General features: G+C 59.3%; 2 protein-coding genes and 1 long non-coding RNA gene across 4 annotated transcripts in view; 1 reads left to right on the plus strand and 2 right to left on the minus strand.

Annotated features, from left to right (window-relative positions):
• The window catches only part of PLEKHA6 (pleckstrin homology domain containing A6), a 40,309-nt gene extending 36,598 nt beyond the window's left edge, over nt 1-3,711 (minus strand). Inside the window, exon 1 of one of the 2 annotated variants that reach the window (XM_050326945.1) lies at nt 3,581-3,711. The gene's annotated coding sequence lies outside the window, so the exon portion shown is untranslated. Of the gene's footprint in view, nt 1-2,365; nt 2,422-3,580 lie in introns of those variants that run through there. The other variant, XM_050326939.1, reaches the window with a different exon arrangement.
• A 5,175-nt stretch (nt 3,712-8,886) lies between these two features.
• Nucleotides 8,887-10,649, plus strand: LOC126646104 (uncharacterized). The gene is made up of 3 exons (XR_007630221.1): nt 8,887-9,022; nt 9,101-9,296; nt 10,565-10,649. It is a non-coding gene; the product is annotated as an uncharacterized LOC126646104 (long non-coding RNA).
• A 1,097-nt stretch (nt 10,650-11,746) lies between these two features.
• PPP1R15B (protein phosphatase 1 regulatory subunit 15B) lies at nt 11,747-18,165 on the minus strand. Its single transcript, XM_050326981.1, has 2 exons — nt 16,672-18,165; nt 11,747-14,402 (listed from the first exon to the last, which is right to left on the minus strand). The coding sequence occupies exons 1-2, from the start codon at nt 17,998-18,000 to the stop codon at nt 14,190-14,192; spliced, it is 1,542 nt and encodes a 513-aa protein (XP_050182938.1). The 5' UTR covers nt 18,001-18,165; the 3' UTR covers nt 11,747-14,189.
• Between the last annotated feature and the right edge of the window lie 965 nt (nt 18,166-19,130).

Below are 19,130 nucleotides of genomic sequence, written 5' to 3' on the forward strand. Positions count from 1 at the left end.
CCACTTTCTCCCAAAAATCAGCCCATGACTCAGGAGCAGCCAGGGTTGGACTCCAGGCTGCAGGTCCTGCCCCAGAGGTGGCCAAGCCACCTGTCCTCAAGCCCAGCCCACGCTGGCCAGGTGTTTATTCAAGTCGTCTCCCTTGGAAACATCAAAGGAGTCGCCCAGGTCTTAAATGGCCTTTCTCCGCCTGACCCAGAAACACGGATCAAGAGCTGCCTCATCCCTTAATTGAGAAGTTGGTGACTTTGAATCTTTATTAAAGAGCTTTAGCGAATTCACAGATTAAGGGCACAACCGGCCACTGCCATCATCCAACCTGATTCCCTGGATCCAACCTGATTCCCTGCATGCCAGGGCCGCGGGAGCCACCTCACCCCGCAGCCGCTGCTCCAGAGCCCTCACCGGGCTCCAAACAGGGCTCCCTGTGCTGCTGCCACCGAGTGAAAACTGAAACCAAACCCAGTCCCCGCTGAAAAACGACCGCCTGCCTGCACTGAACAGCCCATTGCCAGGGTGATTTACAGCTCGGGATGGTGGAAGGAGCAGGCAGGGCTGGGGGGTGGGACACAACACACATCCCCCCACTCCCTCTCTCTGCAGGTTTCCATCTGCCTGTGCCACATGCAGGGGGCTGCTCTCCAGCAATGCCAGGAAAACAGGGATGCTTGGGAGCAGAGGGCTGGCAGGGCAGGAGGCAGTGGGGCAGTGGGCAGGGGCTGCCTGCAGAGCAGGACTTCCCTGGGTGGGCGTAGAGCTGTGAATCCTGGGGAGGAACGAGGCTGAAGAGGAGACAGCACATCCCTCCATGCACTATTCCTGCCTGCTGCGGATTAGCATGTTTCCAGCTAAGGAAAACAGGAGTGGGGGATGCTACTACCAACGCCTGGGAGAGAGAGAGGAGCGGCGACAGAGCCGGGGCCGCGCTTTCCCTGCCAGCCCGCAAAGCCGGGCAGGAGAAATCCCCAGCCCAGCTGATTCCCGGGGGCACAGATGGAGCAGAGAACAGCCCAGGGCCCTGCCCGGCTGCCACGGGTTCAAAAGGCCTCGGGGGGATTAAACCCCTCGCTGCCCATCTGGGGTGGTGTTTGTGGCCCGTGCCAGGCCTGGCTGCGGGGCAGGGCTGTGATCACACACACACATGTGGGAAAACAACACACTCACAGTGCAAACACACACTCACAGTGCAAACACACACACACTCACCCTGTGGCACCGTGACCCACAGCCAGGGCCCTGCTGCTGTCCCCTCCCCACGGCAGGGAGCAGCCACTGGTCACGGGCAGGGTCACTGGTGCCCTCGCAGCAGTTGGCACCCGGCGCAGCCGCCTCACCCCGGCAGTGCCAGCCGTGGAGCTCACCCTCCTGCCCATCCCTCCTCTCCCTCATCCTCGCCAGCCCAGCGGCTGCTCCCGCCTGTTTCTATGGGAACTCAGCAGGAAAACACGGTTTCCAGCAAGGCCAGCACCGGCTCGGTGCCAGGCGTCACCCTGTCACCACGGCTGCCAGGGGGGACCCCTGTGCCAGGCCCTGCCCGGGAAGGCAGGGACCCCTCCCCACAGCCCCTCTCCCTGAGGGAAGGGGCACTGGGGCCCAGTGCAGCAGGAGGGGGGCCAGGGGCTGGGGGTGCAGGGGCTGCTCCCCGGGCAGGCTCTGCCAGGGCAGGCACAGCCTGGCCAGAGGGGCCTGGCCTTGCGCTTCCCATGGGATTTTTAGCAGACGCCCAAGAATTTTAATGCCTCGGCCACCTCCTCCTCTCTGGGAGTCCTAAACCTGGCTCCGGGTCCCTCAGGGGGTGGCTCGGGGTGGGTGACAGCACCAGGTGTCCCCAAAGCCACAACGCTGCCATGGAGGAGGGAAAGAGCTCCCTTGGGAAGCCTCATCCTCCCCCGGCAGAGCAAAGGGGACACGAGGGACTGGTGCGGGTTGGAGCAGGACAGGAGCTCTCCTTCCCAGTGAGGTAATGCCAGCGGGGTTCAGTGGAGGGAACGGGAGCAGCCCGACGCACACGGAAGCCGGGGAGCGCACACGTGAGCACACGCGTGTGCTCGGCCCTGCACCACGGGACGAGCCGGGGGCTCGGAACCGGGGACGCAGAGTGGGGTGCACAATGGGATCCACGACGGGATGCGCCGTGGGATGCACGGGGGGATGCACAGCGGGGAGGTGAACGCGCAGAAGTGGGAGACGCTGCCGATTCCGGCTGCGGAGCCGCGCGCAGCGCCGCAGCCTCGCCTGCCTGGAGCGACGATTCCCGCAGCAAATGCCACCCCGGCTCCCTCCATTCCCGGCCTCCCCGCTCCCCTCCTCACCCCGGGACGGCCATGCACACCCCCCGCACCCCCCTCTGCAGCGTCCCTCTCACCTCCCCGCACGCAGGGATTACGGAGCGGCTCCCGCGGCCATCTGGAGCGGGGCTCGGCCCCCCTGCACCCAAGGGACCGCGGCACGTCACGGGGGGATGGCAGGGCCAGGTGGATCGCGCAGAGCACAGCACTCGGCCCTCCCGCTCCACAGCCCTCGGAGAGTGGCAAAGACCCCTCACAGAGGTGATGGAGGGGATGGACCCTTTCCCCGTACACGGGGGTCCCGCGGCCAGCGCTGGGGTCCCCCCCGAGCCCCGCGGGAGGGCGGCCAGTCCAACCCCTTCCGCTGGGGTTTAATAGACTCGTGGCGTATTAACATGCCCCATCATGTGATGAATCAGCCCCTGTTCCCTCAGATCTCAGAGCGGCGCAACAAAGCTGCGATTGAGGGCTCAGGGCAGCGGCTGCGGCTCGCGCGTCTCCGGCACCGCCAGACACCCGGAGCAGGGGGGCCCGGGAGCCCAGCACGGCGCGGCAGCGCAGCCCTTCCTCCCCGCCGAGGAGGAGGAGGAGGACGGCTCTCCGCTCTCGGCAGGCAGCGAGACGAGCCACGAAGCCAAGGGAAGGTCTCTGATCCCCGGCAAGCGCCAGACGCGACATCTCAGCTCCATCCATCACATCCCGTCCCGCGCCCGCAGCAAAGCGCCCGGCGCGGGGGTCCAGCCCCGCACGCGGGGTTCGGGGGTCTGGCCCATCCGAGCCCCCTGGCACCATCTCGGAGTTTGGGGGTGCTCAGACAGCGCCCCGAGAGACGGGTCCCGTCCAGACACTGTTCTGCCCGTGCGTGGAGCCGGGTCCAAGCCTGGGGGTCTCAGCCTGATGGGTCCAAACCGAGGGGGTCGCAGCCCGCAGCTGGTGGGGGTCCGGGGACACAAATCAGCGCGCAGCACACAAACACACGGCGGGGACACTCGGGGGGTCCCCACTTCTCCCCGAATGCTCGACAGGAGGATCAGGGGGTGCAGGGAAACCCTGAGGAGGGGGGGTGCAGAGGGTGCTGACCCCCACAGCGCACCCTGCTCTGCCCACGGGGCTGGAGCACAGATACCCTCCCTTTTCCTAAGAGAGCCCCCCATGCACAGCCCGCTCCCCCCACCACGATGAGGGGATGCGCTGCAGCTCCGCGCCCCCCCTGCAGCGCCCGGGAGGAGGAGGAGGAGGAGGAAGAGGAAGAGGAGGAGGAGGAGGAAGGGAGCCGCGCCGGAGGCACTCACCGTGCGGGGCGGGCAGCGGCCGGTCCCCCCGCGCTGCCTACGGGCGCAGCATCCTCCCGGCCACCCCGAGCCCGAGCCGGAGCCGGAGCGGGATCCGGAGCCGCAGCCGGAGCTGGGCATGCTCGGGGGCCACCGAGCGGCACGTGACGCCGGGCTGGCACCGAGCACGGCGGGGGCCGCGCCGCCCCACCGCCCCCACCGCCCCCACCTCAGCATCCCCGGGGCACCGCACCGACCCCCCCGTGCCCCACCGGGGGGACCCGCGACCCCGCGAGGGGGGCTGGACCACGCTCCCCCCACCCCCGCACACCCTCCCCCCGCTTCCCTGGGGAGCAGCCGGGATCGCGCTCTCCGCGGCATCCCGGAGTCAGGGGGGCAGCTGGGATGGCGCTGCCCCCACATCCCAGCACTGGGGGGGGGCAGCCGGAAGAGATCCCCCCCTCCCTGTGTCCCGTCCTCAGGGGGACAGCCAGGACTGTGCATCCTCCTGCATCCCAGAATAGAGGATGGACCTGGACCACGCTCCCCTCTGCATCCCAGAACCTCCTGGGACAGCCTGGCCCAGGCTCCCTCCCCACATCCCAGAATGGAGGGAGCAGCCAGGACTGCACAGCCCACTGCATCCCTGGGGAAGCAGCTGGGACCTCGTTCCCCCACCCTATCCTGCATCCCCTCAGGACAGGGAAGCTCATTTGTTCCCAGCCAGGTCGTGGAACCCTCTGCAGTGGGTCAGGCAGCAATCCCAGACTCTGCATCCCAGGACTGCTTCCTGCAGGGAGAGGATGCAGAGGATGGGCAGCAAGACAGCTCCCAACAGCCACAGCACCCCTGGAGCACAGAGGCCACCCCTTGCTCCTCCGGGCCCTGCCGAGGGCCAGTGATGGCACAGATGGGGCTGGCAGGACCTGCCCCAGCCCTGCTCAGGCCCCCAGCCCTGGCCTGGTGGCAGGGTGGCTCCCAGAGCTGGGCACAGAGGCACTGGGACTGCAGATTCCAGCCCTACAGCAATGGCACCATGCCCTGATCCATGGCACTGCCCTAATTCTGCCTGTCAGAGCTGCTGGGCCCAGGGTGGGACTCTGCCTGCACCCACCTCGGGCTCAGAGCCCTCAGGGACCTTCCATCCTCCCCACTGAGCTGGTGGGGGCAGACAGGGGAAGGAAAAGCTGGAGGCTGCCCTTGATCCTGTAATCCCCCCATTAGGGAATTAGGGGCTGGGGAGGGGGTGGCTTTCACTGCATGCTCTGCCTCCTGCATTCCCCACAGTGGTGGGCAAGCCCCTCCCTCCCTGCCAGCCCACAGCAGGACCCCTGTACCCCCAAAATTGTCCCCTCTCCAAGGCCACTGTCCCCAGCCATTCCCCTGCTCCATGGAAATCAGGGATCCACTGGGGCAGCTCTACCCCCACTGCCCTCCTACCTCTCAGGAGCCCCCTGAGAGCTGAAAAACAGCTCTGGAAGCCCATGAGCAACTGGGGAGCTCTTGGGAGAGTCCTCCCCAGGCCCTCCCAGCAGGCTGAGCACCCCCAGCCAGTTTGGAGTCCAAGTATTCCCTTCTCCCTTGCATGGCACGAGGCACAGGGTGATGCTGGAATGGCTCCCAGCTCAAAGACACAGAGCTGGGGGTAGGTTTGGGGTGGAAAAGATCCCTTTGACCAGCAGTGTTTCCCGTGGAAGCACCTGGACAGAGCTCAGGGGTGGGTGGCGAGGGTGGGAGGGAGCCCAGAGTCACATGGAGCCAGTGGTTCCCTCATCCACAGCTGGGCCCTGGCACCACCGTGCCAGCCCCACTGCCACCCCTGGAGCACAAGGGCCACCAGTTGGCCACGGCTGTGGCTGCAGGGTCAGAGCACGGGGCTGACTCAAGGACACCTTGTCTCTCTGCTCCCAGATTAGACTGGATAATCCCAGTGCTTTGCTCCAGCCCCCGGCCCGCCTCGGGATCTTTGCTCTCGCCGGGTTTATGGCCGTCTGGGCACACAGGGAAACCTCCGGCAGCCAGATAGGGACGGGCTCAAAGATCCCGCCTGGAACACCCTCAGCCGGCAGCCCCCGGAGCGGCACAGCCCGCAGCTCAGCCTGTCTAGACACCACATCATCCCCCACCACTGCAGGCAGGGAGGGGGAAGAGGGAATGGGAGACAACCCCCCGGGATGAGGCAGGAGCAACCCCTCGGGCTGGATCCTCCCTGAGTTACGCTGGGCTCAGCCAGCACAGCCTGCTCTGTGCTCTGCTCCGGGCAGGGAGTGCCCCGGGGACCCTCAACGTCACCCACCCCCTCGCAGAGCTGCAGGGCCCTGCAGAAAGCCCCCCTGGGCTCCAGGGATGTTCCCCCGAGGGATGACGCGGGGTGGAGGGGCCGGCTGGTTCGCCCACACCACCCTGGAGCTCCCAGAGCCCTCAGAGGAGAGTTTTGCATCCGGAATGGGAACTTGGCATGGGAGTGTGTGCAGGGACAGGGTGGGATTCACCCGCCCCAGCAGCCCCAGGGGTAGGACAGACCCTAAAGCTGGGTCTGGGCCCTGCTAATCCCAGCAAAGCCCAGCCCAGGTAATCCCTGCACAGAGCAGCCTCCTCCCGGGGTGCAAAGGTGCTTGGGAGCAGCAGGCAGAGGCTTCTCCTCCCCCAGCCCCTCCCCACTTACTTGATAAAGTAGAGGCCCCCGTGCATCGTGGTGTCCACCTCCCAGCCTCGGGGCAGCCCTGCAAGGACAGGGCAGAGCCAGGGGTCACCCTCCCTCGCCCCACACAGCCCCTGCCCTCCCATTGCGTTTCTGGAGGGTTTCACTGCACACCTCCAGCTCCTGGTCACCCCAGGGCCCAGGAGCATCCCTTACCAGCACAGGAGAAGTGCCCACTCTGGATGGCGTAGCCCGTGCTGGGGTGCACCCAGCTCGTGGACTTGGTGTCGTCGCTGTGGGAGGGAAGGAGAGGGGCAGTCAGGAGCCCCCTCCCATCACCAGGAAAGGGCCTCGGCAGCACGAGTGACTTTTCCAGCCAAAGGAACACAAGGACTGGATTTTAGGGCCGGAGAGAAGCAGAACCCACCAGGGTGGGACAGCCCCAAAACCAGAGGAGTGGGGTGGGAAGCAGAGGCCACCGTGCCACAGGAAAGCAGCCCCATGCAGGGCTCTGCAGAGGGAGGGACCCCTTGTTCCCACCCCAAACTCAGCCCTGAGCCGCCTGCAGCCCCCCAGCCACTCACCCCGCTCCCCACAGCCCCAAAATGTGACCCCATGCCCATGGCAGCCCCAGCCCAGCCCAGCCCAGCCCAGCCCAGCCCAGCCGGTGCCAGGCGGGACGTACTCGATGAAGAAGACGCGCCCGTCCCCGCACACGCCGTAGGTCCACCTGCCCGGCAGGTCCAGCCAGTCGATGTCATCCCCCATGGGGGTGGCACTGGGGGGCTCGGGAGCAGGGCAGCTCCGGGCTGGGCCCGCGCCCGGCTCGGGAAGCGCCGAGCGACTCCCAGCCTGCCTCCCCAGGAGCAAACACTTGCTGGGCTCAGACCTTCCACCCAGACTCTGTTTGCTGCAAATAACCCGGGAGGGAGGGAAAAGGGAAGAAAAAAAAAAAATTCCCGACCAGCCCCATGGAGTTTAACCCCCTCGGAGCCGGGCTGCCACCCTGCCTGCAAGGAGCAGAGGGCACCCTCCCAGCTCTCCTGATGACTCTTCAGGGCCGGCCCCGTCACAGCTTCCTCCACTGCCTACTCGGGGTAATTACCATCAATTAACTCAAGGTGAGTAATTATGGAGTTGTTACTTCCCTCTCCTGTTCATTTTAAACAATGTCAGATTCTTCTGCCCGTCTGATCTCGCAGCCAAGCCGTATGTAGGGCACCCTGATGATTATCTGCGGCACTCCTGGAGCTGCCCAGTGGGTATTTTCTCTCTGCCTGTTCTTAGCCGTCAATTAAATGCCTTTCAAGGGGAAAGGTGGGGTCTGGGAGGCACTGAAGGAAGCAATTGCCCTCCTGTCTCAGCGGCGCCTCAGCAAAGCTTCTCATGGCACAAGGAGGAAGGTGCTGCTTCAGGAGGGGCCTGAGAGTGAAAACGAAGGAGCTGGTTCCCAAAGCAGGGAGGAATCTTGGAATCATAAAGGTTGGAAGGGACCTCCAAGGTCAAGTTCAAGCTTTGGCCAAGCACCAGCACGGGCACCAAAACCACACCGTGGAGGAGGAAGGGGCTGGTCCTGCTGAGCTGCAGCTCAGTCCCCACATCAGAGCAGTTCCCTGCTGGGATTTGGGGAAACCAGTTCCCCGAAAGCTTTTCCCGTAGATTCTTTGAAGCACCGGGTGAGAAAAACACGTCTGGTTGGTCCCAGGGAGCCCATTGGGAGAGCACCCCACGGGACCCTGGCGATGCCACAGCGCTGGGCCTTGGCTCACCTGGAGAAGCTCCTTTCCATGGGGACAGGCTCGGCTGCAGTCCACGGGCCAAGCTGCCACCCTGCCCACGGAGGGCGGGCACGCGCTCAGATCCCCACACCTGCAGGCTCGGAGCATGGCTCGCCAGGATCACTTTGGAAGGTGGGTTGGGCTGAGCGGGGCTGGCCCCGGTCCAGGGTGACACCAGGGAGCCACCACCCTTATCTTGTGACCATCCCTGAACCTGCTGCAGAGCAAACCTCAACCACCGCCCCACTAACGCCCGGCCACGGGAGCTCCCGATGCGCCCCGAGATTGGGGAGGTCACGGCTCTGCTTCCACCCCTCCCCTGCTCCGCTGGGCCACGCTCCAGAGCCAACCCACAGCCCAGGAATCCCGTGGGCAAGCCTCGGGAGCACACCAGCAGCTCCCCGTGGTGCTGCTTCATCCCGGGGCAGCGCCAAAGCTGTGGGAAGATGCGCCACTCATCGACACAGCACACTGCACCGCGGCCCTGGAGGAGGCTCCAGAGCCAGCCCTGGCTGGAGATGGTTTGTGGCACCTGTGGGCTCAGGGCAGAAGTGGTTTTATGAAGTCAGACACAGCAAGAGGCTGTTCCTGAGCTGCCCTAATCCTATTTCGGTGCTGGGGAGGCTCTGTGGGGATAACCTCGGAGCTCCCGGGATATGGCACTGCAGGGATCACCACGGAGCTCCTGGGAACAGAGGCTCCTCCTGCCCCTGCAGTAGCTCAGGGTTGGGGTTTTCTTCATAGAATCACAGAATCTCCTGTTGGAAGGGACACACAAGGATCACAGTCCAACCCCTGGCCCTGCACAGACACCCCAAAACCCCACCCTATCCCCGAGAGCGTTGTCCAAACCCTCCTGGAGCTCTGGCAGCCTTGGGGCCGTGCCCAAACCCTGGGGAGCCTGTTCAGCACCCTCTGGGGGAAGAACCTTCTCCAGATCCGAATATTTTGTCCCTGTAGTGCTGCGTCAGGAGCTCCCTGTGCCTGGTCCTCACCTTCCAGCCCAGGGCTAATCCTCTCCAGTCACCCAGAGTATCCTCACAGGTACCTCCAGGGAATGCGGGATCAGGGGCCATTCCAGGTAAGTTCCTCTGATCCCAAAAGATTTCCTTCCTTCTCTAGCAACCCCCAGGGAGGGATGCATTTCCCTGGCCGTGCATATTCCCAGAGTCCCCCTCACTTCTCCATGGGAATTACTGGGAATGGACTCATCAGACTCATTGGGAAGGAGAAGGAGTGATTCACACTGAGGTTCTTGGAGGGCTTTGTAGGACCTTCAGCCAACAACCCCGAGCAGCTCCAGGCTCTCTCCTGCCAGGTAAATAAATCAGCTTTTATTGCTTTCCACGAGGGAATTTTTTCCCCCCCTATTTCCTTCTATCTTAATCCAATGGAAATTCAAAGGGGAAATACCAGCGGGGCTTTTTGTTTTCCTTTGGTTTAAAGTCCTTTTAAAAGCTCCCTGTTCACAACCACCCAGGTTAGGGAGGAAAAGGGACAGCAAGAGGCACTCACTGAGGCTTTGCCTTGCAAAACCACCCGGATTCCCTGTTCCTGAAGATTCCAGGGAGGCTCCCACAGGTCTGGGCACCACCACCACCATCACCTCTCCCTGTGCACCATGTCCTTCCTTTAGTAGGGATAGGGGGGAATCCCAGGATGGTTTGGGTTGGGAAGGGACCTTAAAGATCATCTCATTCCACCCCCTGCCATGGGCAGGGACACCTTCCAGTGGAGCAGGTTGCTCCAAGCCCCGTCCAGCCTGGCCTTGGACACAGACGCTGGTTTGGGCAGGGTTTTGCTCCCGAAGTTCCAGGAGCAGCCACCTCCTCCTCCATCCACAGAGCGCCGAGCCTTTGCCCGGGGCCACGGCAGAGAACAAAGGGCAGAGGGAGGGAAACACGCGGACAAAGGGGCCGTGTGGGGTGACAGGGCACGGCTGTGACCCGGCTGCGGGCAGGGAGGACAGGCGGTGACCTCCCCGCCGGGGCAGCACACCCGGCCCGGGCCGCTTCCCGGCGGAGCCCTCCGGCTCAGACAGCAGGAATGTGGCAGAACCGGGCGCTTCTGCGCACGGAGGGAGGGTTTGTGGCGCTCGGCCTGGATTCGCCCATCCCAGCGCTCATCCAGGGCGAGGCGGACGAGCACCTGCGGCTGGGAGGGGTGGGAGGGACGGGGGGACAGCCGGGGACACCCTCGGCGGGGTGGTGGCCCCGGCAGCGCCGCTGGCTGCGCGTCCCCTCTGCCGCACGGTTCTGGCACCATCTCCTGGCCGAACGCGTCCCAGGAAAAACCGGGAATGCAGCTGCGGGGAGGGGGAAAGGTGCCTCAGCCGAGCCCAGAGGATGCCCCCTGAGATGTGCGTTGTCCCCATCACCGTCACAGAATCAGGGAATGGGGTGGGAGGGACATTAAAGCTCACCCAGTGCCACCCCCTGCCATGGGCAGGGACACCTCCCACCAGCCCAGGAACTCCAAGCCCTGGTTTCCAGAGCTGCCAGAATCCGGAGAGATGCCAGAGGAACACCCTCCCTGGCCCAGGAGCTGGAATCTTTTTAACCTGGCCCTGCTCCCTCCCTTTGCCAGAACCTCGTTTCACCTCAGACCTGGCCCAAATTACCTCAGGAACACGGAAGAGCCCAGACAGAGATGTGGGGAGCATGACAAGGAATGGGAAGAGCTGCTGAATCCAAATGTCCCGCTGGGCCTTTGTTTCTTCCCAGCACAAAGGCCTTTCTCTTCCCAGAGACCTGGGCCTGGATCCCAGGATCCCAATGTCCTGGCTGCTGGCACCAAGGGCTGTGCTTTGCATGCAGAAAGGGCACAGTTGGCACCGCTTTTCCATTCATGATGAGGTGCCTTTTCCCTTGGGATGGGGAAGGAAGCAGGCTGGTGCTTCCCACTTTCTCATACTGGGCTCACACACGCTGCTTCCACCACCCATATCCCACAGACCCATCCAGCATCAGAGCCCTGTTTTCCCAACAGGACCTTTCCTGGCTCTGGAGCATCAGTGGCAGGTGCCTTCCCTACACAGGTGTTTAAGCTTGGCTTCAGGTGCAACTCCAGGTGTATCCAGCAGGAATTTACCCCCAACAGCTTCCCTGCACTTCCACTTTGTCCTGGGATCAGTGAACTGTGCTGAGAAAAACCTCCTCTGGCACAGCTGCTGGGACATTCCGAGCCCATCCTCCCGGAGCCAGCTGCTCCACATGGCACATTCCCACAGCCAGGGATTTGGCTGGATTAAAGAAAGTAGGTTTAGACAGGATATTAGGAAGCAACTCCTCCCTGTGAGGGGGTGAGGGGCTGGAATGGATTTCCCAGAGGAAAGCCGTGGCTGCCCCATCCCTGGAAGGGCAGGGAAGACAGCTCAAGCCATCCCAAAAATCTGACAAGGACGGAAAGCAACGCCCCTCCAAGGGGCAGGGCAGCCGGGGTTTTATCGCAGCATTCCCCAGGGAGCAGATGGATGCTGCTCATGGCTCTGACACACCCAGGCACCTCCACTCCCAGCTGGGAGGGTACAAAGCCCACCTGTGGCTGCCAGCCTGGTCCACGCAGCACCTCCAGCCTCCTCCTTCCTGCCAGGAATTCTGGCTTCCCTCTCCGAGGAGCCAAAGGGATGGCATTCCCTCTAAAAAACACGGAGTGACAGACCCACCTTTACACAACAATCCATCAAATCCCTGGTTTTTCCAGCCACCTGATGTCCCCCACAAGTCTTTCCAAAGCAACCCAACTATCTTGCAAATATCTTTATTACAATTTACAGATTAGTTCTGAATAGTTTATTATGTACAGAAATAGAACTTTAGATATAAAAACCCAACAAACTCGACACAAATCAAGTAAAATCTGTATAAAGCCAATGCTTGAAGGTTTTTCTAAGTTTTTCTCTAAATTATACAAAAATAAAATCTGCTCATCACAGTTTTGATTTAAAGTCCTACAAGTGTTATTTTTACTGTCTCACCCCAAGCACTGACACATGGACACGGCCTGAACAACCAGTTCAAGGGATCTGATAGGGAAGAAAGGGTGACACCAAGTTCCCAAGATGTTCATGGTGATGAATTTACTGTTAATTCCCTCTCACCTCCCACCAGATACCTGGAAAACGTGAGGCTGGAGCGGGGGAAAAGCTCACCTGAGCAGGTGGGAAGCAGCAGTGGGAGTGCTGGACACACTTCAGGATGGATAAAAGCCATTTTTCCAACGTTTAAGCGCTTTGAAAGCGGCATTTGCTGATCTAATTTACACATAATTTATCAGCTCTGTTTGTTCCCAGCGACAGGTTTTTCCAAGCCTCTGCAAACATTTCCAGGTGTTCATTCCCACTCCTCCCAAGCACCATTGAAATGAGCTGTCCATGAAAAACCAAAGCACCAAGTTCTCCAAGACCAAAGAAACTGGGAAATTCATGGAAAAACGACTGTAGTGTGACCTCCCAGGAGCAGCAGATTTGTACTGATCGGTCACACTGACCAGAAATCAGCAAATCTTCTCTTCTGATTCCACATTTATCACCCCCTTTTCCCTAAGCTAAAGAGCAGATCCAATATGAGACAGCAAAACCAGCTCCCAGAAATTCAGAGACAATTTCTCAGGATGTGAGGGCCTGATTGGAATTTACAATTTCACAACTGCAATTTTTGTAGGAAAAGAGAATCCAATCTTTGGGGGTGGGGTGGAAAACAACGCTGCTGCATTGATTTCATGCAGCCACTCTGAAATGCTGCAGGAATTCTGGCTGGATGTGAAGCTTACACAACTCTACTGCAATCCAGTGAATCCTCTGAATTTTTGTAAGTGCAACACAGCAAATCAGTTTTTAAAAACCTCACAGAACACACTTTGGGTGAGGAGATCAAAGTGTGAGTCCAACAACTCTGGAATTTTGGAGTCAGAATTAAGACGTGGCCAAAATGTAAAGCAGAAAATGAAGTCCTGCAAATTGAAAACTGAAACAATTCATGACAAATTTGAAGTACTTTCAGCTTTCTCCCCTACAAAAGGGAAATGGGTGACCTCACAGCTGCTCAGGCAACAGCCTCACCCCAACCCCCAGGCCCAAACACCCCCCTCCAAGGGTGCTGCTCTGTGTTTTAACTGAATTGAGTAAATATTTGAAGTTAGGAAGTGCTGTCCTTCCACCAAGGACCTCAGCTCTCCATAGGTAGAATGTTATTTGTACCAGGTGACCCAGTGCAGACACACACAGAGTGTTAATACTGGCTTTTGGTAAAGAACACGGTGATTTGCTGCCTTAACATTCCCTTAAATCAGAGATAATTCTCCTTAAAAGTACCAGAACAAGCAGACTGGATACAAGAATCCACCACAATCTCTATTCCAAAGCAGAATTATAGCAAAGTTATTCTTAGATTAAATAAATAATTAGGGACTAGTTCCCTTGCGTGGCTCCCTAAGTTCAAACATCACCCACAGCCTCCACATGTGCTCGAAGCTTTAATTATTGATTGGGATGAGAAATTTCCTCGCCCTAAAAGGCAAGAAATTCGGTGCACAAGCAGACAGAACCCTTTGGAACAGTCCTGGCTCCAAAGGTATTGTTTAAACAAGTCAAACCAAAGGGCCTGCAGTGCACCAGAGCTCCCCCAGGGTGCCTGACTGGAACACTGACATCCAAATGCTACAAAACCACTCAAACACTGCATTCCATGCAAAACTGGCATCTAGGGGGAGGGATTCACACAGTTAAGCCAAAGTTATCAGAGAACAACATGGGAGACTTTTGCACAAGCTGGAGAACAACAGGGAAACGCCACAACTCCCAGGCAACTTTAAATCAAAACTGCAATACCAGGGGCTGAGCCCCATAAATATCTCCTTCAAAATAGGTTTTGCTTTTTTTCAAAGTGCAAAAAAATCCAACTGAACAGTCACCACTTCCCAACAGACGGCAGACAAGGCATTTTTGGAATGCGTTCAACCTCAAGCAGTCTGTTTCTCAGCGTTAATCAAAAGGAATGCAACCGGAGCACCCTCACCCTGCAGGGCACCGGGGGGACTCTGTGGGGACAGCAGAGTGGGACACACAGGGATATTTGTTGGCTCAACACACCAAACTGGGAAACTTCCAATCCCACTTCTCTCCCCACTCCAGAACAGCACGTGCAGCTGCCACGTCTCGTTTAGGTGTCTGTGAGTGTTTTAGGGTCACACGACTACCAGGTGGTGTGAGGGGCTAGAAGAGATCAACCCCCTGGGAGGAGATTTCCTGGAGCCTGTGGAACACTCTCTGCCTGTGCTCTGTGGTGAAGCAATATCCTATGGCTTCCTCTGTTTCCTGGATCCGCTTCTGGAACCTGCAGCCATCTCGTGCCATCTCCTCCCAGGGTCCTTTCCGATCCTCCTCGCTGCTTATGTAATACTCAGTCACTTTTTCAAGGAAGGTGACCTGGAAAGAGCAAGAATTTAGTCAAGAATTCACCACTCGTGCAAAAGGAACTTCATATTTGTACACAGATTGTTTTGGGTTTTATTAAACACTTCAAATAGCAGAAAACCTCAGAAACCTGTTCAGAGGGTAGGTTTAGGTGGGATACTGGGAAGGATCCCCCTCATCCCTGTGAGGGGGATGAGGGACTGGAGGATTTCCCAGAGAAGCTGTGGCTGCCCCATCCCTGGAAGTGTCCAAGGCCAGGTTGGACGGGGCTTGGAGCAGCCTGGGCTCATGGAAGGTGTCCCTGCCCGTGGCAGGGGGTGGAACAAGATGAGCTTTAAGGTCCCTTCCCACCCTCTTGACACGGGGCTGTCACCTCAGCCAGGGCACGCAGGTCACGCCAGGACGTGCCAGGACACCCAAGGCTGTGAATGTGCTCCAGCCTGGATTGCTGGAGATTACACAAGAACATTTAAAAAAAGCAGAACCATTGATGTGTGGAGTAAAGAGTCAGCGTGTGAGTCACCACCGGGAAAAGGAATCACACTGGGCACAGATAAGGAACAACACTCATCCTCGTGTGACTGGGACAAACCCCCTGCTTCCAGCGGCTCTGGAATTCCAGGGTGTTAGTTCATACAGGGAAATCAGCTCACAACTCATGGCACCTTAAAAGACACAGGAAAACTTGGCTCTTTTTAAGAGGCATTCAGCTATGTTAAGAAAATAAACTTATAGAGTCAGGCTCTACACTTGGCAGCGTTTAAACTATGGCTTTAACAGGGATTGAAGTCTTTCTGAGTAAACCCAGCCTGTGTCAGGCTCCTGCTGAACTCTGGGCTGCTCTGCATTATGGAAAGGTGCAAAACCGAAGTGTCCCTCACAGCGTGTCCACCCTGCTCCCTCGTGAGTGAAACAACCACTCCCGGGTTTTATAGACACGAATCCTGCACGGTGCCAGGCAGGAACAGCCTTGAGCTGGATGAACGGCCGGGAGAATTCCCGGGAACACCTCAGCACGGGGCTCGGTTTTCCTGGCCCTAATTAAGCACCTGCTTCAGGAGCTGTTACATCAGCCTTCCCACCTTACAGCGTTTTTACATCAGGCTGAGCCACCCTGGGGCACAACTCCCCGGGCTGTGACGTCAGTGGAGTATTGCAGCCACATCATCCTTCCTTCACCACAGCCTGGGATTGCAGGACCAAGAATTCCTGCTGGCTCTGCATCCCCAGGACACAGCGAGCCCTGGGCAGGGCCCAGTGCTACCTCACAGTGTTATGAACCCAAATTTGGGGAGAAAACAAAGGTCTCTGCTGCAAAAGCACTAAACCAAGAATTATACAGGTTTTCTACTTCGATGACTTGTTACCACAAGCCATTGCTTATATAAATGTTTGAGGTATCAAGACTCAGACATCACCCCTGAAAAACCACCCTGGACATCTGTAGCACCACAAAACTGGGGAGAGGATGAATTACTATTTCCCTGCATCCTGCCACAGGTATTACAGGATTTTTAACACCCAAATTCCTCCAAAAAGCACACTGTATTTCCAGTTTGGGCTCAGAAGTCCAGTTCCTGAATATATCCCTTTACAAATAACTGAATTATAACACAGAATACTCTCTCAAATGGAAATGGGAATATTACTACAATTTCTACTGGTACTTCAGTGGTGAACTGAAGCATGTGTTAACCATATCTCAGCACACATCAACGCCCCTCAGCACACGTGTGGCACACGCGTGACACACCCAGCACACGCGTGACACACCCAGCACACGTGTGGCACGAGCTCTTCCTACTCCAGAACACGTAACAAGCCTGCTCGGGTTACGAAAAAAAAAAAAAAGCCCTAAAATGTTTAAAACGCTTTCAGTTTAAGTTCCTAAATCACTTTATCAAAATTCCTCCCAACAGAAAGCGGTGCTTTCCAGGAAAAGACATCACAGCTCTGGAGTTTCTTCAGGGAAAAAACTGGCATCGCAGCGCTGGAGTTTCTCTGATGACGACACCACGTCACACCCCAGACAGAAAAGAGAAATTGCGTTTTAAAATGAAAATTAAACTTCAAGTCTACAAAGGAAACTTGTGACAGAATTTCCCATCACGTGTCGGGGATGAGGCACAACATTCCAGGGAAATAATTAGCACGTAAGCTCGCAGATCTGGAATGCCGGAGTGACCTCACCCACTCCCCCACACTGCTCGGAGCAATGTGGGTTTGTTGTGAGTTTTTATTTAGCAGCCTCGAAACACACGAACATAAAGCAGGAATATACCTTTTTCCGCTTGGAATTGGCGGCTTTCTCCCCGGACAGAATTCCACGCTGCCCCAGGTCACCAAGCCCACAGCTGTGTCCCTCCAGCTGTACCCGGCACACGGTGAAGTGCTCGGCAGGGACCGAACTCGGCGGCCCTTTTTTCTCTGTCTGAAAGGCTGCCGTGAAATTTAGAGGGTTGTAAGGATCGTCCGAGGTGCAGAACGAGTTCCAAAGTTTCAAGCTTTCCGCCTCATCCACGCTGCCACAGTCCCACTCGTCCTCCTCTTCAGAACTATGAGCAGAGCCTGAGGAGGACTCTGCCCATGAGTCTTCTTCCTCCTCCTCCTCCTCTTCTTCCTCCTCTTCCACATCCGACATATCCCTTCCCGGATCGCTGGAAGATGTCTGAATGGTGGCTGTGAAGTTCTGAGGGTCGTAGGGATCCAAGCTATAGAAGGAATTCCAGAGGTGAAGCCTCTCCCCGTCCTGGCTGCCAGCGTCTGATTCCGAGGGAAGCTCTTCGCTGTCGAACCCGTCATCGTCATCATCATCATCATCATCCCAGTCCTCCTCACCCTCACTCTCCTCCCCGCTGAAAACTCCCCCGATGATATAATCGATTAATTTATTCGCACACGCAGGTCTGGTCGAAACCGGGAGGTTTTGCTCTGTGTCCGAGTCCTCACCATCCCCTTCGGGCAACGCTTCCTCCACCTCAGCCGCATCCCGGAGCCCCTCCTGCTCCACGGGCTGTCTCCCTGCGTCCTGGGGCTGCTCCAGCTGCCCGGCACCGCCCCGCTGGTCCCGGCGAACATCCCTGTGCTGCTGCTCCTCCTCCAGGCTGTGGTAGCCGTGGTCGGGGTCGGGCACGGGCAGGTGCCAGCGCTGGAGGAACGCCAGGCGCTTGCTGCGGAGGAACTCGGCCTCGGGCAGGGGCTCGGCCCGCAGCGGCTGCGGCAGGTGGCTCTTGCTCTGCTCCGTGCCCAGCACGAACCAGTCCACGGGGAGGGCGCTCCGCACCAGCCCGGCCCCCCACAGCCCCGCCGGGGGCTTCTCCGGGGGCTCCTCGGCCCAGCCCGGCGCGGGCTCCGCCTGGGGCAGCAGCACGAGCGGCGGCGGCGCCTCGGCGGGGCAGAGCGCGGTGCTGAGCGCGGGGCCGGGCAGCAGCCGCTGCAGCAGCGCGGGCAGCGGCGACAGCAGCTGCGACAGCACCCTCAGCCACGAGAAGGGCGGGCTCGCCTGGGACGAGCCGCCCGCGGGCGCCGCGCCGGGCCCCGCCAGCTTCGGCCAGGCCGCGGCCAGGCCCAGCCGGGCCCAGCCGGCGCGTTCGCGTCCGCTGTGCTCCATGGAGCCGTTCAGCGCTGCCAGCGGTGCGGAGGGGTGTGCGAGACGGCGCTCCGTGGTGGCGCGGCGGGTCTGAGGGCTCTTCGGGCGACGGGCGGCTCCGGGTCGGGTCTGGGCTCCATCCTGAGGCGGCTTCGGGCACAAAATGGCGGAGCCGCCGCCTCGGCGCTCACGGCACACCGGGGACGGGGGGCGGGGCCAGCACCTGCCACGCCCTCCCCGCGCCGCCGCCGCCCATTGGGCGGTGTCGCTGCCAGCCCGCCCACCCCCAGCGTGGCCACGCCCCCAGGATTGCATCAGCCGGCGGGTCCCGCGTGGCAGCGCCCCTGGCGGCGGAGCTTGGAATTGCAGCGGGGGCGCCCCGAGCGCTCCCCCCCCAAATCCGGGAATTTGGGGGGTCCCTGGGGGGGACAGGGGACATTCCTGGGACAGGGGACATTCCTGGGACAGGGGACATTCCTGGGACAGCAGCCGGACGGGAAGGGTCCCTGGGCTACCCGGAGACTGGGCAAGACACATGTCCCCAGACCTTGCAGAGGGTAGAGGTGGGGATAGATGGGCGGGCAGAGGTGGAGATAGATGCGCGGGCAGAGGGGCAAGCAGATGTGCAGAGGTGCAGGTGGATTTGCAGGCAGATGTGCAGGCAGAAGTACAAATAGATGTGCAGAGAGATGTGCAGACAGAGGTGTGGGCAGAGGTGCGGGTAGAAGGTCAGGTAGAAGTGCAGAGGTGCAAACAGATGTGTGGGCAGATAGGCAAGCAGGGTTCAGGTAAATTAGCAGGCAAATGTGCACGCAGATGTGCAGAGGTGCAGGCAGAAGTGAGGGCAGAAGGGCAGGTGGATGTGCAGGCAGAGGTGCAGGTAAAGGTGCAGGCAGAGGTGCAGGCATCATCCACATGTTGCCCTGTGCCTTTCATCTGTAATTTCCCACTATTGTTCCAGGCAGGAGGGTCCCAACACAAGAGGGTCCCAACACAAGAGGGTCCCAGCTCTCCCAGCCCCAGCAGCTTCCCCAGCCCCTCTGCCGGCAAAACCAGCCCCCCCCTGCCCCCAGCCCTGGCCCAACTGCCACCAGATCCAATATTTAAAACTTTTAATATAAAGGTTAAGTTCATTATTCTCGATCCTGAGA

Source organism: Myiozetetes cayanensis, unplaced genomic scaffold (genome assembly GCF_022539395.1).
Source record: "Myiozetetes cayanensis isolate MyiCay16 unplaced genomic scaffold, myiCay2020 scf32, whole genome shotgun sequence".
Taxonomy (NCBI): Eukaryota; Metazoa; Chordata; class Aves; order Passeriformes; family Tyrannidae; genus Myiozetetes; species Myiozetetes cayanensis.